The sequence below is a fragment of the Drosophila innubila genome, assembly GCF_004354385.1.
Source record: "Drosophila innubila isolate TH190305 chromosome 3L unlocalized genomic scaffold, UK_Dinn_1.0 0_D_3L, whole genome shotgun sequence".
NCBI lineage: Eukaryota > Metazoa > Arthropoda > Insecta > Diptera > Drosophilidae > Drosophila > Drosophila innubila.
Window position 1 is genome coordinate 3,757,257 of NW_022995376.1, and position 21,654 is coordinate 3,778,910.

A 21,654-nucleotide genomic window follows, 5' to 3' on the forward strand; every position below is an offset into this window, starting at 1 on the left:
AAGAAAAAACGTTAAGCTTTAATGCATTATTCATAAATTCAACATAAAGATATTATGATTATATCGCAATATGATGCCAATATTGAAAATGTTCTTAACTGCCAATTGTGCTTTAAATTCAAGCCAGCCATGAACGACTGTATTATATATTGAAAACTGTGCCGTGTACAATTCCAACTCCAAAATCAACTGCATTTTTATATATCTCCCGCAAAACTATTCTATTATATTCTATAATATATTAACATATTTGTCATCTACGTTTAATGTGCCAATTACAATATTTTCATTGTGTTTAAGTCGCTTTATGAATTTCACCTTAAAATACGAGTAATAAAAGTTTTCCAACGTTGTAATTTTGTATAAAGTATTTATGCTTATTTGTTATTCATATTTCTCAATAGCAAAAAGAAATTTCCACTTGTGCGAAACACCTGCCAACAGTTTGGACAAATTATTATAATCATAAAATTATTTGAAAAAATTTTACCTGCACCAAAAACTTATGTGATAGATTGGTAAAACCGCCAACGCTGAGTACAAAAGTTTTTCTTGAAAAAAGCAGCATAAGTTTTATAATGAATTTAAAATCCTCGGTTTCATTGTACCAGGCGCAGTTATACCAGTCATAAAAAAGTAATTCGCTCTGAAATGGTCGATTTATAGTGCATATATAGAGGTCTAGTCTAGTTATAAGCATACCTGTGTTTCTACCTTTTGAGCATTGACATTGTATAGACTGATTTCCAAAGTTATGGTTAGCAAATAGACCATTATCATGCCCATCCAGACCCAGCTAACCACCTGGCTCATTAAAAAGAATATATGAATGATCATTATTTTTCAGTAAAAGTTACCCACCATTATGGTGCTGATCTTATAAAGCAACATGCATATTAAAATGCTGCTGATGACACACTGCACTAGAATTATATATTTGAAAAGGTTTTCAACCTTTGCATGATGTCTGTAGGGAAGAAAAAATAATAACAGAGCAATAAAAATTTAATATATAGATAGAAATATATTACCTGGAGATACGAGCAAAAAGTCGGGCACAGCAACGTAGATAGGACACTCTTAAAGCTTGAGGAACCACAGCATCGCTTGTAGAATGCTGTACCAGATAACGTAGAATCTCCAGAAGACACGCCTCATGCCTGGTGAGCACCACAAAGAGGCTATTAAAGCCAAAGACAGCTGAAAATAGTTTTAAATAAGTGAAAACTAGCAAGACTTTGAGAGTAAGCCAACGCTACCAAAAAAACACCAAATAGGACCCGATTGTAGCAAAAAGAAGCGCACGGAGTACGAAGGATATTCGTGTTTTCCGAGCTGCAAAAAGGGAACTATAGCTGGATAAGCTATAGAAATATTTATTTATTTAAGCATAAAATATCATTTTAAAAGTACACAGCTTACTCAAAGTCATTTCGCAAGTATCCTGTATAATATAACAATCATAGATGTATTGAAAGTAAGGACGCATTGTATAATATAAAACTGGCATGCAGACAATCTTGAAAAAGAACATAACCTGACGATCGATCACCTGCCAATTTTTAGTCAATATTGAACCTAAGGTTCTACGTAATGCCTGCTTATGAGGCAGGGCTGAGAAGGAGAAATAAATTAGAAATTTGTATTAGTGTTAAAGTTGTACTTACCCAACTCAAACAGACCCAAATTCTTAAGCACATCACCTCTCTCCGTTGTGCTTACCAATTCTGCGCAGGACTCCATAAAATTGTGAAAGTGCATCATTTTTACCAATCCAACAGATAGCTGAAAAGTAAGCAGCACTGCCTGAAAAAAATAACATAACTTACTATATATTTCAACTCTCAAATTTCTTAAAACACACCTCAACATAAGCTTCAAAGGACACCGTATAATTTGCTATAATAAACTGAATAAGACTGTAGATAATGCCTAAATTTATAAACAAGGCAAAGAATCTCAAGCTGAAAAATATTTGTAAAAAATTACATACAAATTTAACTTTTTAAAAATCAAACATACAATCCACAGGGTCTTGAGCTGCGTTTCCTAGGCGCTATATTAATGCCCAAAGCGTAGGCGCTGTATTCCACCCAGGTTAGTCCCAGTTTGGGAAAGTCATCAATTCTTTGCAGCTCCAGATCCAGTATGTTCTGCATTCTGTAAGGTAAGAGAGAAACTGTTTAAGAACGTAATACGATGCATTGTTTTATAGCATTTTTTTCGAAGTGGGTCCTGACTCAATTAGTAGTAAATTACATGGTTGCTTCGGGGTAAATTGCTTTATTGCTTACGCTTATTGTGCAACTCTTGTTTAATGACACTAAAATAGCTAAGAAAATTTTGTGGGCGTGTCGTGGGAGCATTAAAAATTTAGGAGCAGCCGAAGACATTGAAGGAAAAACTTGAAAAAAAACAATCCAGTCAAAATGAGAAATGATTAAATTTTCTAGTCTTAATTAAATTTTTTCCCAAAAGACCGAAAAGACTGTCTTTATTTAATTAAACCAAAATAAAGCTTGCATTAAAGTTTATACCACAAAAAAATCTAAAACAGCTTAATAAATAATTTTTTTACTTCTTGTTATGAATAAATTAAATAATTTGTTGTATACTAAGTGTTTTAATACTTAAAATAGATGCCTGCCTTAATAATTTTATAATAAGTAGTTCGTTAAGAACAGATCTTATATACCACTATTAAAAAATTTGAATTTCCAATGTTTTTCGAGCGCTCATAAATTTCACCTATTGTTGCAGTTAAAACACCAGCGAATGGGCAGCACTGTTCATGATTCAAGTGTAAATTATACGCGGCTAGTTAACTTAATTTAAAGTAGGTAATTAAATAAATAACAAAATATTTTTTATATTATAAATATAAAATAAAATATATAAACTAACTGCATGATATTTTTAAAAGAATTTATAATAAAAGAATTCATATTACGGTTATTAAATTTGAATTAACAGCCGTTTTCGAGCGCCATTTTATTTGAGTGAGGTTGGCAGCACCAATCAGCTGTTGCTGCAGACAAAACACCAGCGGATGGGCAGCACTGTTCAATGATTCAAGTGCAAATCGTATGGCATTTGTTTACTTAATTTAAAGTCGGCTAGAAATCGACTATAGACATTGTCGGCAGGTGAAAAGACTCCGCCTGGATGACCAAAATGGATGCAACACAACAGCAGCTGCTGCAACCCGTCGACAGGACGAATCCTTTGGTCTACTTGGACATAAGCATTGGTCAGGAAAGCGGTAAGCGATGACAATCTCGAATCTCGTATCTCCACAATCTATGTCTGACCTACATAATAATCATATCTATATGTATGCATGTGTGTGTGTGTGGTGTGTGTGTGTGTATTTGCGTATTGCGCAGCGGGACGCATGATAATTGAACTGCGCAAGGATGTTGTGCCAAAGACAGCGGAAAATTTCCGAGCACTCTGCACGGGAGAACGTGGCATCGGACAGCTGGGAAAACAACTGCACTACAAAGGCACCAGATTCCATACGATCAAGCGGGTGTTTGCCGTGCAGGGCGGAGATGTGGTCAAAAATGATGGCACCAGCGGTGAGAGCATCTATGGACCGCTCTTTGAGGATGAGAACTTTACACTAACGGTGGGTTTACTCTTCACCAACAACATCATATTGAATCAGGAAACGTAGTCATATATTAAAAGAATTACATAGTAATGAATTTAAGAAGATTTTCAAGAATTTTCATTAATTTTTTAATTGATCATTAGCAACTTTGAGTAATTTTATAAACATCATTATCAGGAAAGCAAAACCAACCGATTATATCCATACAATTTTGGCAGATTTTCGGTTGGTTTCGATATATTTGACCGAACAAAATAAAAATCACATTATCGTGTGTGTTCCAGAAATCTCTACAGATTTTAAATAGAAATGTTTTTGAAAACAACCGTTCGAAATGTTGGTGTTCCTTAAATGTCAAAGATTTAATCTTTTCGAACAATTTTTTTTATATCTTTAATCAATTTTAAAGATATTTTAGTTCAATTTAATAAATATTTAAATTTGTCAAATCTCTCAAAATTCTTTTAGACATTTGAGAACTTTTTTTCGGGAACACCAACAATCGCTTTTGGGCTGTTAGAAATTTGTAGAACACACCTGATAGAGGAAAGTTCTAGAAATGTAAAGCAACCAATAACCAACTAATGATATACAGTCTAATGTATAAAGTGATAATGAATTTTTAATAGTTTTTTTATGGTTCCTTTTACAAAAATATGCGAGAATATATTTATTTTATTTTTTTTGTTGATACGTTTATTAATATTATGAGCACGATACATGCCACTTAAAGCATTTTCAGTGCAATTTCAGGAATTAACAGAACAGGTAAGTTACAGATTTTAAACATGGCAGGGTTCGAACCCAGCTATTTTTCAAACTGTAGTTCTAGTTATGTGAAAGGACAGCGACTCTAACAGCTGAGCCACGAGAATATTGAAAAAATTTTTATTTTATTTTATTATAGTCAGATTTTTGATCAAATTACTCAAAATTATTCATTATCACTGATGAAAATCCATAAAAACCAACAATTTTAAAATCATGTTGTAGATTTCCTTGAAAGGATCATTGAGGTGCTATTCTTTTTTGCGTTTGCTTACTCCTTGTCGTTGTTCTTCGGATTTTAAAAATTAAAATTATATTTATTTACACTCATCTACTCCACTCTCCTCTACCACAGCACAATGAGGAAGGCGTGGTCAGCATGGCCAACTATGGCAAACCCAATACCAACAATTCACAGTTCTTCATCACCGCCGTTGGCTGTGAGAATCTAAATGGCACCAATGTGGTTGTGGGTCGTGTTCTGCGCGGTCTCGGCATTGTGGCTGAAATGGAACAGAATTGCACTGACGATGCCAATCCCACGGTGGACATAACCATCAGTGACTGTGGCGAACTGACACCGGACAGGGATTGGGGTGTGGAGTGCAGTGATGAGACAGCAGATAAACTGCCGCCATATCCACAGGATTGGACGGGCAAGTTTACGAAGCCAACGGTAAGACGAAAATAATTATTAATAAGATAAATTCACTACAACTTGATTCCTTAAGTATGTCAACACATTGAGAGATTTACAGATAGATTTATTATAAATCATTTATATATTCGTCGCTTTATAAAAATCGCTACTTTAATTTAAAAAATACGGACAAAAAAGAGACTTAGAATGTCGTCACCATGCTTTTCCCCTTGGTTTATATTCCATAAATATTTAAAGCTATTCAAAAAATTAAATTCTTTATTTTGGGGTAATGAAAAACTATGATGTTATTTTAGAAAATAGATTTAAAAATTATTGGAGATACAATTTTAGTTTATTTTTCGTGGAATTAAATGATAATTGAAAATTGCAACTCATTAAATTTGATCTGGAAAATCTCCAGTAAGCAAGACTTGCTTAATTCGAAAATTTAATCACTTTTCTCAGCGATAAATACAACTTACCTAATAAATACAATTTTTAATAATCTGCATTTTTTGCTTTAGTCCGACGCATCGGTTAACCTGCTCACAGTCCTGCGAAAATCGGGAAATCACTTCTTTCAACTTGGCAGCTATTATGAGGCACGTGCCAAATACCGCAAGGCGAATCGTTATTATACAATGTTCCGCAAGAACTTTGACTGGCAGCAGCTAAAAGGCAGTCCACACGACACGGATTTAAGAAAACTGGATGAATTCTCAGTTGTTAACAATATCAATATGGCTGCAGTGGAATTGAAACTGGGCAATTATCAGTATGCCAAACATGAGTGCTCCGAGGCCATACGACTGGATCCCAGCTGCAGCAAGGCGTTCTACAGACGTGGCCAGGCGCAACGTGCCATGCGCAACTATGAGGAGGCAATTAAGGACCTGAAGCAGGCGCATTCCCTGCTGCCCGACAACAAGCAGATCCTCAATGAACTGAACAGTGCCAAGTTGCTGCTGGCCGAATACAATAAACAGCAGCGAAAGGCGCTTAAGAATCTGTTCAATTAGTTATGTCGTGATTTTGCGCATATTTTTTGTACAAATTGAAATTTTGCTCTATATACTCTAGGCTGTCCATGTTAAATGTGGATCGAAATGACAAAAAAAATACTTTACAATTAAATGTTTTTATTTTATAAAAAAAGGAGTTATTGCAATTTGTTCAATGGGTGTTCCACAACGTAGTTCTTTCCAGCTATAAGAACTAACTGCATTAGGTGTTATGTATATTATATTATTGTATCATACGCGTACCTTAAAACACATTTGTTCATCAACACTCAACTGAATGATAGTGGTTGTAGTAGTGCCTATAATGCTGCTTAAATACTAAAAACTATATGCGATTATACATATCAAAATGTTGCCTTATTCTGCACTAATTTTAGCCATATGTATTTAAAGATTTGTCACAATATCCTGCTCGCTGCGATGCAAATTGCTGGAACCGGCGCCCATGTTGTAGCTCTTCATATTGATTTCCATATTGGTCAAAGCGCTGGACACATGATATAAATTCTCCGAGAGTATAGCATACACCTCAAACAGCTCCGAGTCCGATTTGGAGACAATAAAGTCTTCTATAAAATGAAAAAATTGTTTAAAATCTGTCAGATATAAGATACTAGTTGATGTTCAACAAACCCGTGCGATCCTTCATAATGCTGTGTGCATATGCATTCAATATAATCGTCATCTCATCAAACTTGACGCGACTGTCCAGATTGCCATAGCTGAAGATCGTTAGACTCTGATCGCCTGCACTCAGCGTAGAGATGCGTCGATATTGCCGTACATGGGATATGGCGCTGGACCAACGTTGCAGGCCGATGTGCTCATGCAGCGATGCCTCAAACTCCTCCTGGCTCATGGGCAACCCAGGCGAAGGCGTCGGCGTATGCTCTCCCTCCGTTGAGGTAGATGATTCCAGGCAATCTAGCTCTGCCTCGCTGGTGCAGCGAACCAAGGCGTCTCGCACCAGCGCATAGAGATCCGATATGTCATGCATCTGCAAGGGATAACAATATATATTTATTTATTTATTTAACAAGAAATTTTTAGTATACAAAATATATAAAATTTGTATTAACTTAGTTTACAAATTTATAATTAAATAAAGACATCAAAATTCTTGGAGAAAATTATGTTTATTTTTCTTATTTCCTTGATTCTTTTCCGGACAAAATTGTTTAATAAAAATATGTCTAATTTTTTACGAAGTCTTACTTGAGTTCATGATTTAATTATTGTTTATCATGTTACGTTATTTTTTATTTCAATATAAAAAAAAACAAACTATCAGGGTTGCCACAGAAAGCGAAACCAACCGAAAATCTGCCAAAACTCCAAACATTTTTGGGAGATTTTCGGAGATCAGGGGACCAAACGAAAATCTGCCAAAAATTTGTTTGGGAGTTTTGGGAGATTTGGGAGATTTTCGGTTGGTTTCGCTTTCTGTGGCAATCCTGTATGTAATTGTTTTTTATCAATAATATTAGAACACACTTAAAATAATTCTAATATTAAATTTCCACTTACGTCTTCATTAATGCGAAAATGATTAACCACATTCGAGGATATTTTATGATTCGATTCGATCAGCAAAAGCAGCTGAAACATTAGTTTATACAGGGAACGTCCCAGGTCGAGCACAACCTCCGTGGAGGCAGGATCAAAGGGCATATACGCAATGCTGGAGCTGCTGCTGGGCATTTCCAGTCCCGAAGCAGCCACATCCGATTCATTAAAGAGCGACAATTTGCACGAAGTCTTGACCGCATCCAGACACTGCAAAATAATAATAATAATTATAATAAAATAAATTGTATATTTTTGAAGAAAAAAAAATGGTCAATAAAGTATTAATATGTTTAAGAAAATAATTTAAATCAAGGCAGCAAACCGGTTCTGAACCGAACCTCGTAGAACCGGTTCGGTTCGGGTTTTTAAGCAACATAAACTGGATTATGAACCGAACCGTTGAAATTATTTACTTTGCGAGCCCGAACCAAAAACCGAACCGCTTTCTTAAATAAGGGGTTCGGTTCGAAAAAAAAAAATTAATTAATATTACGCAATTATTTGAGATTCGAATTAAAATAAGTCATATTTAAATCTTCAAATAAATTTAATTTATCATCAAAATTTGATTTTTTTAAAAAAAAAATGTAATTAGTTCAATATGTAGAGAAAAATGTATAACAATAAAAATTTTTTTTTTGTATAAGAGTAAATCAAGGTTCGAACCCAAATCTTAAAATAAATTTAATTTATCATCAAAATTTGATTTCTTTTTAAAAACAAATTTAATTAGTTCAAAATGTAGAGAAAATTGTATAACAATAAAAATATTTTTTTGAATAAAAGTAAACCAAGGTTCGAACCCAAACCTTGGATTCGGGGGGTATATAAACCAATTCGCGAACCGAACCGATGTCTTGCTCTATGGTTCGAACCCTTAACAACATTTTGGAGGTTTGCAGACTTGATTTAAATAAATGGAGCAGTATTTCAAGTATTCTTAAAATCTATACACACCTCCAACACCTGATCTTTGCGATCAAAGAACGTCTCCAGATGCTCCTGCACCTCCAGCACACTGAAACGCAGAGTTTCGAATAACTTGGGAGTGGTTGTCTGCAGTTCACTGCACCATACACGCGGTGGATCCGCACGGGAGCTCAGTAAATCCGTGAAGAGCGAGATGCGATTGCCCAGCTGGGAGCCGATGCCTGTGAAGAACTTCTTGGCCTCCTTGGAGATGCTGATGGTCTTGAAGGTGAGCTCCTTGATCAGCCTGTATAGCTGGGAGAGCAGCTCCGAGGTGTGTGCCGAGGGTTGATTGACCAACATGGCCTGCAGCTGACGTCGCCAGTTCTCCTCGGCCTCATCACGAATGGCGGCACCGAACCGAATGATACCCTGCAAATGCGGCGAGGCATTGCACGGCGTAATGTCACCCAAATCTCCGGCACTGGAGCCACTTGTATCGCTGCGAGAAACCGAGTTACGACGACGTCGCTCCCGCAGACTCAACGATGTGGGCGGCACGGCACTGAAGCTGTTCTTTAGGAACGACTGACGATGATCATCATCCAGTGGGGATTCGGATTCACCCTCCTCATCGGAGGAATCATCCGCTGTTTGTCGCTTGCGTTTGCTCAAAATTGGCGTCTTATCGCTGAAACTGTCCTCCAATGCGGAGGAATGTCCTCCCTTGATGGATCCACCGATGCCACTGCCACAATTCAAGCATTCCTCATCGCCCACAAACAGCTGATGACGTCGCACGCCCCAATTAAAGTTATCGGTGGATTCACCAGCAATGCTGTCCTCGTATTCCAAGAAATCAAAGTCCTTGAATACCGTAAAATCTGGCTGACCATCATCACGACGCGAACCGCTGCTAAGGTCACCCTGCGGACCCGATGTCTCCTCCGTGGACGAGGCAGCCGACGATTGACGTTCCATAAGATCCGAAGATTGGCTAAATATAACCTGCATATTGGCAACCAACAAAAAAAAGGATTAATAACAATGAAATTATAATGTCCGATAAGCTAAACACTCAAATAGATCTAAGAAAATAATGTTGAATACAAGTATAAGATATAATATAATTAGAGTTATGTATAGACTGGAAAAGCTTACGCTTTGTCTGGTCGCTATCGATCCCGTTAGAAGTGACGTGCTCAACGACTGATCGTGTTAAAGTAAGAAAACGAAAACGAAACGTACAGTTTGAAACAAAACACACATGCGATTTTGCAGGCACAGAACGGAATGGACCGAAATGGAATGAAACGGAATGGAATGGAACGGAACGGAACGGAATGGAACGGAATGGAAAGAAACGGATTGGAATGGAACAGTGTAAATAATAAGTGATTGTTACAGCAGTGTTTCAGTTTTCACTATGCTAAATTTAACAACTAATGGGAATGAACCGAAAATGTGTGGAATGATACAAAAAAAAACACTAACAGGCAAGTTCTAGTATTCACAAAGCTAAAGCAGTGATACTTTGAAATTAAATTCTCAAACTTCGTTCACTTGGCAACTGGAACAAGACTGTATAAATATAAGGAACGGTGGAATAAAACAGCACAAAAACTAAAACAGTCAAGTTCTAGTATACACAAAGTGGAACATTGATATTATATACAAATACTGAACACTAAAGTCTAAATACAACTGGAACATGCCTATTTTTGGTTAGGAATTGGAGGAATGAAACAAAAAAACAAGAGGCGCGTTCCAGTATTGACAAAGCTAAAGTAAAAGAAGTTTGGAATAAGATACTCGAAGATATTACAAAAGTCAGGATATGTAGGGAATTCTTTTTTTTTATAAGTAAGGAATGTGTGGAATGGAACAGAAAACTCCACTAATAGGCATAATTCAGCATTTTCAAACTTTTGACTAAAATACTCATACTTTAGTTAATTAAAAACCAAAAAGTGTCTGTTATGTGAGGAATGAGTGGAATGAAACAAAAAAATAACTAACAGGCAAGTTACTTTGATGCTTTGGTATCAAAGACGCATACTTAACTTAATTTAAATAAAAACTGAAACAATACTGTAAAAGTGTTAGAGTGGAATGTATGGAAATGGAACGAGATGCATATAGTATAAGTATTAATTTAATAACGAGCCAAAACAAATTACACAAACAAAAGCAAAGCTACACGTGGCATTTGAGAAACATGTTCCTTTACCTTTGAGCAAATTGAGTTTATGAAATCGTCCTATAATTAGGTTTTGGTTCGGGGTTGTTAATGATGATTAAATGGCGTGTTAGTTATAGTTTTTTTTTTTTTTTTTTTTAATTTGGTATTGATATTGATATCGATTTGATTTGATTTATTTTACATGAAAAAGAAAAAAAAGAAGTAGAAATAAATAATTTGTTGTTTGTAGAGATGATGGGCCATTTTTTTTTTTTAGATTGATAATAATATTAGATAAGCAGTAGGAGGCTGAAAGATCTAATCAAAGATCTAGGGGAGTTGATTAAAGCATGCAGCTGGCTAATGTACAAGCTGATGGAATGTTGTTGTTGCTCTTCTTGGTTTAGTTGCCTTACCGATGGTGACTTGGGCAGACCGACACGTTGTCCACAGGTGGTCAATAGATTCACCAGACACTCGCGCACACGACACTGCGACATCCAGGGACGCTTCCAGCCACTCAGAGGCACTGTATCCGCTGGCGATAAGCTGGCACTGCGTCGTGGAGAATTGGGAGTGCCCACAATGCTGCCAAGTTGCTGTTGCAACTGTTGTTGTTGCTGATGTTGCTGTTGCAATTGCTGTTGCTGCAGCAACTGTTGCTGCTGCTGCTGCTGTTGTTGTTGTTGCTGCTGCTGCTGCTGTTGCTGCTGCTGCTGTTGCTGGGCAGCGACGGCAGAGGCGGCAATGGCTGCCACATTGCTGTGGGCCCGTTGCTGCTGCAGCTGTCCACTGACCTGCTGAGCAGCTGCAACTGTCACCGTCGTGGCATTGGTCAGTGTCGAGTTCAACGAGGAGTTGCCCGTCAACGAGGCACCACCACTGCCACCACCAACGCCAACAACATCCTCCGACTTGAGCAATATGCGACGTCCAATTAGCGGCGTCTGTGACACATCAAAGGTGAATTCCATTGTGCGGCCGGCCAGTTCCTTTTTACAGAACATATCCGAGTCCGGATATGCGCTATAGAAGGAGAACGATAAGCCGGCGCTGCTGCCATCGCTAGGTGGCGCCACCTGCAGCGAGGAACTTCGCGTCACAATTAGCTTGAGGATCTTCAGTGAGTCCTTCCAGTTAACAGTCTGAAAATATCAAAGTAAAAAGATTATGTGTTAACGCTATAAAATAACTTATTATCAGAAAGTTTTCAAATACCAAAGTCATAAAAAAAATCAAATATGGTTGATATATTTGGGCAAGTTAACAAATCCAAACCAATATCAGTTCATCCTTAACACTTTATCAAAAACTTTAAGCTCTCATAACTTTGCCAAAACTCAACCGATTTTCAAGCGGAATATCATTTTGATCATAACTTGGCCTCTTTTTTGATTCTGCATCCAAATATTTTTCACTAAAAAAATTTCCCTCACTGTCAATTTTTACCCTACTTTCCATACTACCCCCTTGACACTTTTTCAAAAACTTCAGACTCTCATAACTTTGTCAAAACTCAACCGATTTTCAAGCGGAATATCAATTTGATCATTACTTGGCCTCTATTTTGATTCTGCATCCAAATATTTTTCACTAAAAAAATTTCCCTCACTGTAAATTTTTTCCCTACTTTCCATACATAGCCCTTGACACTTTTTCAAAAACTTCAAACCGTCATAACTTTGCCAAAACTTAACCGATTTTCAAGCGGAATATCATTTTGATCATTATTTGGCCTCTAATTTGATTCTGCATCCAAATATTTTTCACTAAAAAAATTTCCCTCACTTTCAATTTTTTCCCTACTTTCCATACACACCCCTCGACACTTTTTCAAAAACTTCAAAATTGCATAACTTTGTCAAAACTCAACCGATTTTCATGCGGAATACCATTTTGATCATTATTTGGCCTCTATTTTGATTCTGCATCAAAATATTATTTATTTGAAAAATTCGATTTTTTTCCATCACTTTCCATTTTTTCTATACTAGCCCCTTGACACTTTTTCAAAAACTTCCGACTCTCATAACTTTGTCAAAACTCAACCGATTTTCAAGCGGAATATCATTTTGATCATTATTTGTCCTCTAATTTTATTCTGAATCAAAATATTTTTCACTTAAAAAATTTCCCTTTCAGTCAATTTTTTCCCTACTTTCCATACATACCCCTTGACACTTATTCAAATACTTCAAACGGTCATAACTTTGCCAAAACTTTACCGATTTTCAAGCGGAATATCAATTTGATCATTATTTTGCCTCTATTTTGATTCTGTATCCAAATATTTTTCACTAAAAAAATTTCCCTCACTTTCAATTTTTTCCTTAATTTCCATACATACCCCTTGACACTTTTTCAAAAACTTCAGACTCTCATAACTTTGCCAAAACTCAACCGATTTTCAAGCGGAATACCATTTTGATCATTATTTGGCCTCCAATTTCATTCTGCATCAAAATATTTTTTACTTCAAAAATTTCCCTCACTGTCAATTTTTGTCCCTACTTTCCATACCCCTTGACTCTTTTTCAAAAACTTCGAGCCCTCATTACTTAGCCAAAACTCAACCGATTTTCAAGCGGAATATCATTTTGATCATTATTTTGCCTCTATTTTGATTCTGCATCCAAATATTTTTCAGTAAAAAAATTTCCCTCACTGTCAATTTTTTCCCTACTTTCCATACTACCCCCTTGACACTTTTTCCAAAACTTCAATCATGCATAACTTTGTCAAAACTCAACCAATTTTCATGCGGAATATCAATTTGACCATTATTTTGCCTCTATTTTGATTCTGCATCCAAATATTTTTCACTTAAAAAATGTCCCTCACTGTCAAATTTTACGCTATTTTCCATACTACCCCCTTGACACTTTTTCCAAAACTTCAATCATGCATAACTTTGTCAAAACTCAACCGATTTCCATGCGGAATAGCATTTTGATCATTATTTGGCCTCTATTTTGATTCTGCATCCCAATAATTTTCATTAAAAAATTTTCCCTCACTTTCAATTTTTTCCCTACTTTCCATACATACTACCCCTTGACACTTTTTCAAAAACTTCAGACTCTCATAACTTTGCCAAAACTCAACCGATTTTCAAGCGGAATATCAATTTGATCATTATTTTGTCTCTATTTTGATTCTGCATCAAAATATTTTTCACTTAAAAAATTTCCCTCACTCCCAATTTTTTCCCTACTTTCCATACATACAAACCGTCATAACTTTGCCAAAACTCAACCGATTTTCAAGCGGAATATCATTTCATCATTACTTGGCCTCTTTTTTGATTCTGCATCAAAATTTGAAAACTAAATTTTTTTCCATTACAGTCCACTTTTCCATACTTTTGGAATTGAATTTAATATTTGATATTTTTAAAGTGTAATCAATAAAATAGCTTATATAACTTCTGTCAGACTCACATCTAAATATTTGCCAATGGCGCGCAATAAATCCGCATTGATGGTCTGTGCCTGGGGAGCCGATAGATCCACATAGTGGAGCATACAGTGTATGACATTCAGGACCGGCACCTGCACCTGCTGCGGTCCCTTCTCCAGCACCTCGATGAGGAAGGCCAACATGTGCAGACCCATATGAGCATAGGTGTCATGCAAATACTTGACCACACACTTGGTCCACTGGAAGGATTCCTTGCAGAATGTCTTCCGACTGTAAAGAGTCATCACTGTGCCCAGATTCTCCAGCTTGGCGCCCAGCTCTGTGGACACATGAGCAATATTCTCAGCACTGCGTATGCAAATCTCATTGGCATCCTCATAATGGAGCAGCATGTACGGCAACAAGGCGATCACATTCATGGGGAATGCACAACTCTGTGTGGGATCACAGACGGGCAGAGTGAGCAGCGGGGCGAACTGCGAGAGCAGTGTAATGGTCGGCTCATAGGTGGCGCTGTGAGTGCAGCCCTGAAAATAGAAGAAATTCAAAAGAATTAATGCTGAATTTAAAATATTAAATTTACAATTTATTATTTTTTCTTACTTGTTCTAATTTTGTATTTTAATTAAATTTGGTCATATTATCTGTCGATTTAAATTTAAAAGTCCAATATGATTTAAATTATACTAAATTCTATATTAACTTGTTTCTGATATCAACTCGAATATTTTTAAGATTCACTGTTGATTTGTTTTTAAATTTAAAAGAATTTCTGTTGTCAACAAATTGAAAAAAAAAACTATTCCAATTTTTTTTTTTACGTTAACTTACTTCTGCTGCTTCTACCAATAAAGTAAATAAATAAATAAAATATAGCCTAAAAAAAAATGTAAGTAATAAAAGAAAACGTTTACGTAATTTTTTTTAATTTAAAGAAAACTATTCCAATAATTTTTGTTTAAAGTTAAACTTAATTTTGTTGCTTCTACTTAAAAAATAAATAAATTAATAAATTAAGAGTTTCTGGTGGCGACTAATGATAACAATTTAATAAGTTTTTTTTTAAATATAATATAATTTCTGTTGTCAACTCATTTTTTCACCTTCACGTTTTTAAACATTTTTATATTAAAATTTAAAGAAAACTATTCCAATTAATTTTTAAAACGTTAAACTTAATTTTGTTGCTTCTATTAATAAAATAAATGAATAGATAAAATATAACTTAAAAAAAATACAAGTTATAAAAAAAACGTATACGTAATTTTTTTAAATTTACAAGAAAACTATTCCAATTATTTTTTTATTAACGTTAAACTTAATTCTGCTGCTTCTACTTATAAAATAAATATATTATTAAAATATAACTTTAAAAAAAATAAGTTATTAAAGAAAACGTATACGTAATTTTTTTGATTTAAATAGAATTTACTTATTTAAGATCAATAACTTCTGTTGTCGACTGATGGTAACAATTTAACAAGTTTTTCTTAAAATTATTTTAATTTTTTTTTATTATTATTATTTATTAAATTCCATTTTTTACTGACGATTTAAAATAATTTTATGAATTGTTGTTGATATTTTTAAAATAATTTCTCGTATATTTAAATAAATAATTCTAGATGCTTACCTTTAGGAGCAGTGCATGCACACCTGGATAGGCAGTCCACTTGAGCTGCTGCTGCAGTTTCTCCACCTTGTCCCGCGCATCCGGGCGATCCAGAGGCAGTCGATGAAGCACTCGGGTCAGCAGACGCAATGCCAACATGAACTCGTGCTCGTAGTCCGATTCGAGTAGAGAAACCGAGAGCCAGAACAACTGTGCTAAAATGGTCATCTTGTCATCCTGTGTCGCCGTATCGCCCAGCATTTTGAGGCTCTGGGCGCTGCGGGAACGCGACAAGGCTGAGCCGCCAGCCACGCCCACTCCGGCCACACCGAACTTGCAGACAACGCTGCGTTCGAGCTCAATGCCCGAGGCACGATTGCGCAGCTCCACCTGCTTGTCACACGGCGAGTTGTTGGCCTTGCGGCCGCAGTAGGAGACGGAGTAACTGGTGCTGCGGCCATGACTGGGTATGGAATAGTTCGAGGATTGTGGTGTCATGCCCGAGGGTGACTTCTTGCCCGGCAGTATGGAATTGGGACCGCCATCCTTATTGTTCAGATTCGGTGTACTCTTGAATATATCCTTCATCACATCCAACGGTCGAAAGTCCGAATCCAAGCTGTCCACGGCCGCCTCCAAAGTGAGCAGCAACTCCGTCACATATCCCTGCATATCCTCGCCCTGCTCGGCCACCGTTTCCACCAGTCGCGACAGTATATCCGACAGCATGCGCGAATTAATGGGCACATTCAAGGCCCGAAAGATCTGCAGACAACGTCCGGCATAATGCCGGGAGGAGCAGGACAGACCCAATTGCAGGGCCGTCTGTGCCCAGCGCTCGGCAATCCGTGCCTGTGGATAGCTGTCGGCAAACACCTTGACCATGTGCTTGAGGAAACAGCTCAGCTGCTCCGCCGACTTGACGGCCCAGACCTTGGCGGTGATGTCCTCATAGTTCCACAGCGGCTGACACGTGTCGTGGGCGAGGAACTTCAGCAGACTCTTGATCACATGGGCAATGGGCATGCTTGGACCTGGCTGCGGTGGTGCATGCTCATCCGCATGGATTAGCGGCACCTCCGAGTTCTCCGTATTGTTTGGATTTATTTGCAGTGCCGCCGGAGTTCCACTCAGCGTTGTAGGCGTGGCACTTGGCACGCCCTGTGTTGTCGTTGGCTGTTGCAGCAGCAGTTGCTGTGGTGTTTGTGGCAACATCTGTTGATTTGTTGCATGTGCCGCAATTATTGTGGAACTGGACAGATTATGATGCAGTGCATAGGCAGCTGCTGCCTGGGGACTAACATGCAACAGATAGCTGTCGAATTGCTGATGCAACTCGGTAAAATTATTGTCAATCACGGGCAATGCCGGCACCGTCAATCCCAGATCCAATTTACTTGTCTCACTGTTCAACAGTATGCGTGCCACCGTCAGATGATCATTGTGCTCGGCCAGCACGATCAATAGATTCACACACAGCTGCTTGCAATGCTCCCTCACAATAATCCGAGTGTGATCCAATCCCAAAAACAAAATGTGCAGCATCAATGGCAAATGCAGCGTCCAATCTATGCCCGGAATTCCATCCACCACAATATCCGTGAGCAGCATCACAGCCACGTTGCAGCTGCAAGTAAAAGATTCAAGTAAAACATATTAATCAATACATTATTCCGACCATAGAATACCCATTACTTATTTCAATATATATAAATTACTACCTTATAAAAACTACTGCATACTTTTAGGTGATTGTATTGAAATAATAACTTTATTGATAACTTTGGTTAGCTATTACTCCCGTTCTACTTGTTCGATCTTGCTACGGTTAAGTGAGATTATAGCTAATATTTATAAAAACTGTATTATCTTAAAAACTGTGGCTGTGGTGGCTTTTCGCGATTTGCGCGGGCGGAGGGGGGCGTATCTTTAATTTGAAACAAACTTTATCTGCATGGGGTATATAGAAATCTGTGTGCCAAATTTGGTATCTCTATCTCTAATAGTCTCTGAGATCCTTTTGTTCATACGGACGGACAGACGCATAGACGGGCAGACGGACAGGCAAAAATGGCTATATCGACTCGGCTGTTGATGCTGATCAAGGATATATGTACTTTATGGCGTCGGAGATGCCTCCTTCTCACTGTTACATGCATTCCAACGAATACAGTATACCCTTTTACTTAATTTTTAAGTAATTGGTATAAAAATTAACAAAAAGAATTCAAATTTTTGATCTAAATAAAAAATTATGAACTAATAATAAAATTTTAATTAATAACATAGTACTTAAAAATCGTAGTACCACCATTATGTTCAATTATAATAATAACAAAAAATTCAAAGCAAATTTGTTTTATTAATTTTTGGGAATTTATTAATGGCTTATGAAGTTGATGAGACATTTTTAATCAGGGATTGTAAACATTATAAATTTTATTATAAAACTCAAGAAATAATCATTATTTTTTATTTTATTATTTTATTTATGATAACTTTTGAACAAAAAGAATATTAAAATAAAAATAAAAAAAAGTAGTTTATGAAGTTGATGGCTTAGAGACCGAATAATGATCAGAATGATATTCCGTAAGAAAATCGAGCATGGAAAGACTTTTGTCACTCAATTTTTATTATTTAAAGAGGTTTTTTGGAAGATAGTCTTTCCAAAAATTAAAAGACTAATGCTTAAAGGCATTAGGTAATTAAGATATTTTCTGCTGCCTACCAATTGACTATAACTAATTAGTTTATCAGTAAAATATACTATATTTTTTGAGCTATATAAGCTGCTTTCTGGCAGAGAAATTGTATCAGAAGCGTGCTTCAAAAATGAAAGTGTTGGTTTCTATTCTGTTTCTGGCTGTTGCATCAGCTAGTAACTCCACTGGTCTGGACGAGATTCCTGATAGCATCATAACCAATGGCTATACAGCAGCTGAGGGCAAAGCTCCCTATGCTGTGGGCCTGCAATTCCAGAATTCCTGGTGTGGTGGCTCAATGATTGGCAATACTTGGGTGATCACAGCTTCCCATTGTACCAAACCTTACAATGCGGTCACCATTCATTATGGCTCCTTGCAACGTGCTCGAGGACAGATTGTGCACACGGTTCGTGGCAGCAACAACATTATCAATCATGCCCGAGATGATATCGCCCTGATTCGCACTCCCCATGTCAGCTACACCAATACCATCAGAGCTGTCCGACTGCCCAGAATGAATGAAAGCAATCGATATGTGAATCAATGGGCATTGGCCTGTGGCTGGGGACAAACCACCACGACTAGTACTCCGGACAGGCTGCAGTGCGTCGATTTGCAGGTCATTAGCAATGACCAATGTCGTCGAACTTATGGCTCTCAAGTGGTCCAGGATCAGATACTCTGTGTGGCAACTCCCGGTGGCAGGTCTATTTGTTCTGGCGACTCAGGCGGTCCCTTGGTGCACAATAATCTCCTTGTGGGAGTCAGTAACTGGGTCTCGGCCAGAGGTTGCACGGCGGGAGATCCGTCCGGCTTTGCCCGTGTTACAAGCCACTTGAACTGGATACGTCAACACACCAGCATTTCATACTAAAAACAATTTATATCCTCTATATAATTTTGAATCCCTTAAATTATCTTTGATATGCTTGGGAAATTAAATAACTTTCAATTGCAAAACTTTGTAAATTCGATTTATATTGGGTATATTGTACGTATGAATTAACTTAAAGATTCATAAAAATTTTATGAATAGCACAAGGAACATAGATTTAAAAAAAAACTTCTTAACCAACAAATCGAAGCACAGAATTCAGTAAGAAAGAAAAAAAATAACGACAACCGTCAGGAATACAGAAAACACGAGCTCTCAACACGAAAACTTAAGATTTATCAATCACGCCAACTTCAAAGCAATAGTTAATTTAAGAACGGAAACCATTGTATGACTATAACCAGAAATTTGATATCTCTCAAATAATTTGATCGAATGGATAAATGGCTAACAGAGCACTTTCTAAGCTAAGTTATTTAGATCATGGATTAATTTAGAATTGTTTTGGCAATTAAATTATAAATTTGTTCAGCATTTAAACTGACTAATCGACAAGAATATTTTTGAAATAATTAAAAGCAATATTTCCGAAATATTTTAAAAAATATTTTCGATTTGTTTGTCAAATATTATTTGGGTGCATTCCGTATTTAATATGATTTATGTAAATCAGAGATTAATACAGAATTAAATCAAAATAATTTCCAAAATAATAAAAATTTGGAAAATATGCCAAATAGGTTGAAGAGAAGGTGCCTATTTTTGTGACAAAACTTTTAATTGAATTCATTCAGAATACAATATGAATTTTGTAGATTACGAAAAATTCCATATTATAGGTCTGGTTACTCTCGGAGCAAAACGACGGCGGAATCAAGAAATCCATATAAAAAAAACAGCGAAAACAATTTTATATATCGTCGTTTGAAATTTTATTCACTTCTTGCTCATATACTCAGTTCGCTCAAAGTGTAAACTAGGCTTATGAAAAAAAATATTTTCTGATAATTTTGGAACAAAAAAATTATGACTTGATTCAGAAATCAATGTTAATTATTTTTGAAAAGAAAGTGTAAGAATTATTTCTAAAGAAATTAGCACACTAGTTGTAATTTAAGAAAATAGCTACTAATATTTGCATAGCTAATGTCTTAAGCGATTAAATATATTGTAAATATGAAAAAATACTGACATAAACTATCTTATTCCATAGTTAAATGACTTTACTAATTTTGATAAGGGAGAACAGTAATTAGCGAGGTTCTGCAACTATTTAAGACCAAACCAGAATTAGTTCAAATCCAAGTAAACTCTTAAACATGAGAGTGTTTATAGTACTTTTGTCTTTAGTCTTTGGCTTTGCCTTAGCAATTGAAAATGAAAATGAGAATAGTAATGAGAATGGGACGACAGTGTTGTTACCAGATCAGGAGCAGCCGGACAATATCATAACCAATGGATATCCAGCCTATGAGGGAAAAGCTGCCTACATTGTCAGTCTGTCCCTAAGAAGGGATGAAAGCAACTCTGTGACCTTGTGTGGTGGTTCCATCATTGGCCACACTTGGGTATTGACAGCTGCCCATTGCATTCACAATCAACACTATGTGGACATTCATTATGGCTCCAACTGGCGATGGAATGGCCAATATAGTCACCGAGTTCGCAACTACAATTTTATACAACATCATCTCTGGCCCAATACGAATGGCAATGATATTGGTCTGATTCGTACACCTTATGTCAACTTTGATAACAGAGTCAATCGGATTGAGTTGCCCTCATTCAATCAAAGGAACCAAGGATTCGAGCATTGGTGGGCTGTTACCTGCGGCTGGGGAGGACAGGCTAATGGACAACTGGCCGATTGGCTACAATGCGTCGATCTGCAGATCATGAGCAATCATGAATGCGGCCAAACATATGGCAATATTCCCAATGGCATTTTGTGCGTCCGAACTCCGGGTGGACAGTCTACTTGTGGTGGCGACTCTGGCGGACCTTTGGTTACCCACCATAATCCCAAATTGGTTGGTATCACCTCCTTCGTTTCGGGAGCGGGTTGCACGGCCAGTCAGCCAGCAGGATTCACTCGTGTCACCGCCCACTTGGATTGGATACATAAACATTCTGGTGTTGGTTACTAATAACCACAACTTTTATATTTGAAAATACCATCATAATAAAAGAGATCTTACGAGCATAATACTTTGGAAGTTTTTCTTGTAGAAATTCTTAATTTTCAATTACATTTCCTAAATAATATAGTTGGAAATTCGAGTAAAATAAAAAGCAACATGAAAGTATAATACTATGAAAGTTTTTTTTTATAGTAATCCTTAATTTTCAATTGAATTTCCCAGTAGATTA

The 21,654-nt window shown here is 36.7% G+C and overlaps 4 protein-coding genes across 9 annotated transcripts in view; 2 read left to right on the forward strand and 2 right to left on the reverse strand.

Moving 5' to 3' along the window:
* Positions 1-354: 354 nt before the first annotated feature.
* Positions 355-2,159, reverse strand: LOC117787217 (odorant receptor 67b). Its single transcript, XM_034625683.1, has 10 exons — positions 2,023-2,159; positions 1,865-1,964; positions 1,668-1,806; positions 1,423-1,614; positions 1,260-1,364; positions 1,032-1,200; positions 862-967; positions 703-804; positions 491-646; positions 355-434 (listed from the first exon to the last, which is right to left on the reverse strand). The coding sequence occupies exons 1-10, from the start codon at positions 2,157-2,159 to the stop codon at positions 378-380; spliced, it is 1,263 nt and encodes a 420-aa protein (XP_034481574.1). The 3' UTR covers positions 355-377.
* An 899-nt stretch (positions 2,160-3,058) lies between these two features.
* On the forward strand, positions 3,059-6,161 carry LOC117787154 (peptidyl-prolyl cis-trans isomerase D). Its single transcript, XM_034625601.1, has 4 exons — positions 3,059-3,262; positions 3,387-3,631; positions 4,740-5,060; positions 5,552-6,161. Exons 1-4 carry the CDS (start codon positions 3,166-3,168, stop codon positions 6,044-6,046), a joined length of 1,158 nt encoding a protein of 385 aa, XP_034481492.1. The 5' UTR covers positions 3,059-3,165; the 3' UTR covers positions 6,047-6,161.
* The window catches only part of LOC117787152 (protein furry), a 72,787-nt gene continuing 57,282 nt past the window's right edge, over positions 6,150-21,654 (reverse strand). For 4 of the 6 annotated variants that reach the window (XM_034625598.1, XM_034625595.1, XM_034625599.1 and 1 more), the window contains 8 exons: positions 15,763-17,368; positions 14,150-14,656; positions 11,126-11,854; positions 10,758-10,787; positions 8,576-9,535; positions 7,577-7,825; positions 6,683-7,046; positions 6,150-6,618 (listed from right to left, as the gene is read on the reverse strand). In XM_034625598.1, the coding sequence (XP_034481489.1) occupies positions 6,437-6,618; positions 6,683-7,046; positions 7,577-7,825; positions 8,576-9,535; positions 10,758-10,787; positions 11,126-11,854; positions 14,150-14,656; positions 15,763-17,368 (4,627 nt within the window). In that variant the 3' untranslated portion in view covers positions 6,150-6,436. The remainder of the gene's footprint in view (positions 6,619-6,682; positions 7,047-7,576; positions 7,826-8,575; positions 9,536-10,757; positions 10,788-11,125; positions 11,855-14,149; positions 14,657-15,762; positions 17,369-21,654) is intronic. The other 2 variants (XM_034625596.1, XM_034625600.1) reach the window with 1 other exon arrangement.
* Positions 18,564-21,490, forward strand: LOC117787156 (serine protease 1-like). The gene is made up of 2 exons (XM_034625603.1): positions 18,564-18,734; positions 20,822-21,490. The coding sequence occupies exons 1-2, from the start codon at positions 18,577-18,579 to the stop codon at positions 21,429-21,431; spliced, it is 768 nt and encodes a 255-aa protein (XP_034481494.1). The 5' UTR covers positions 18,564-18,576; the 3' UTR covers positions 21,432-21,490.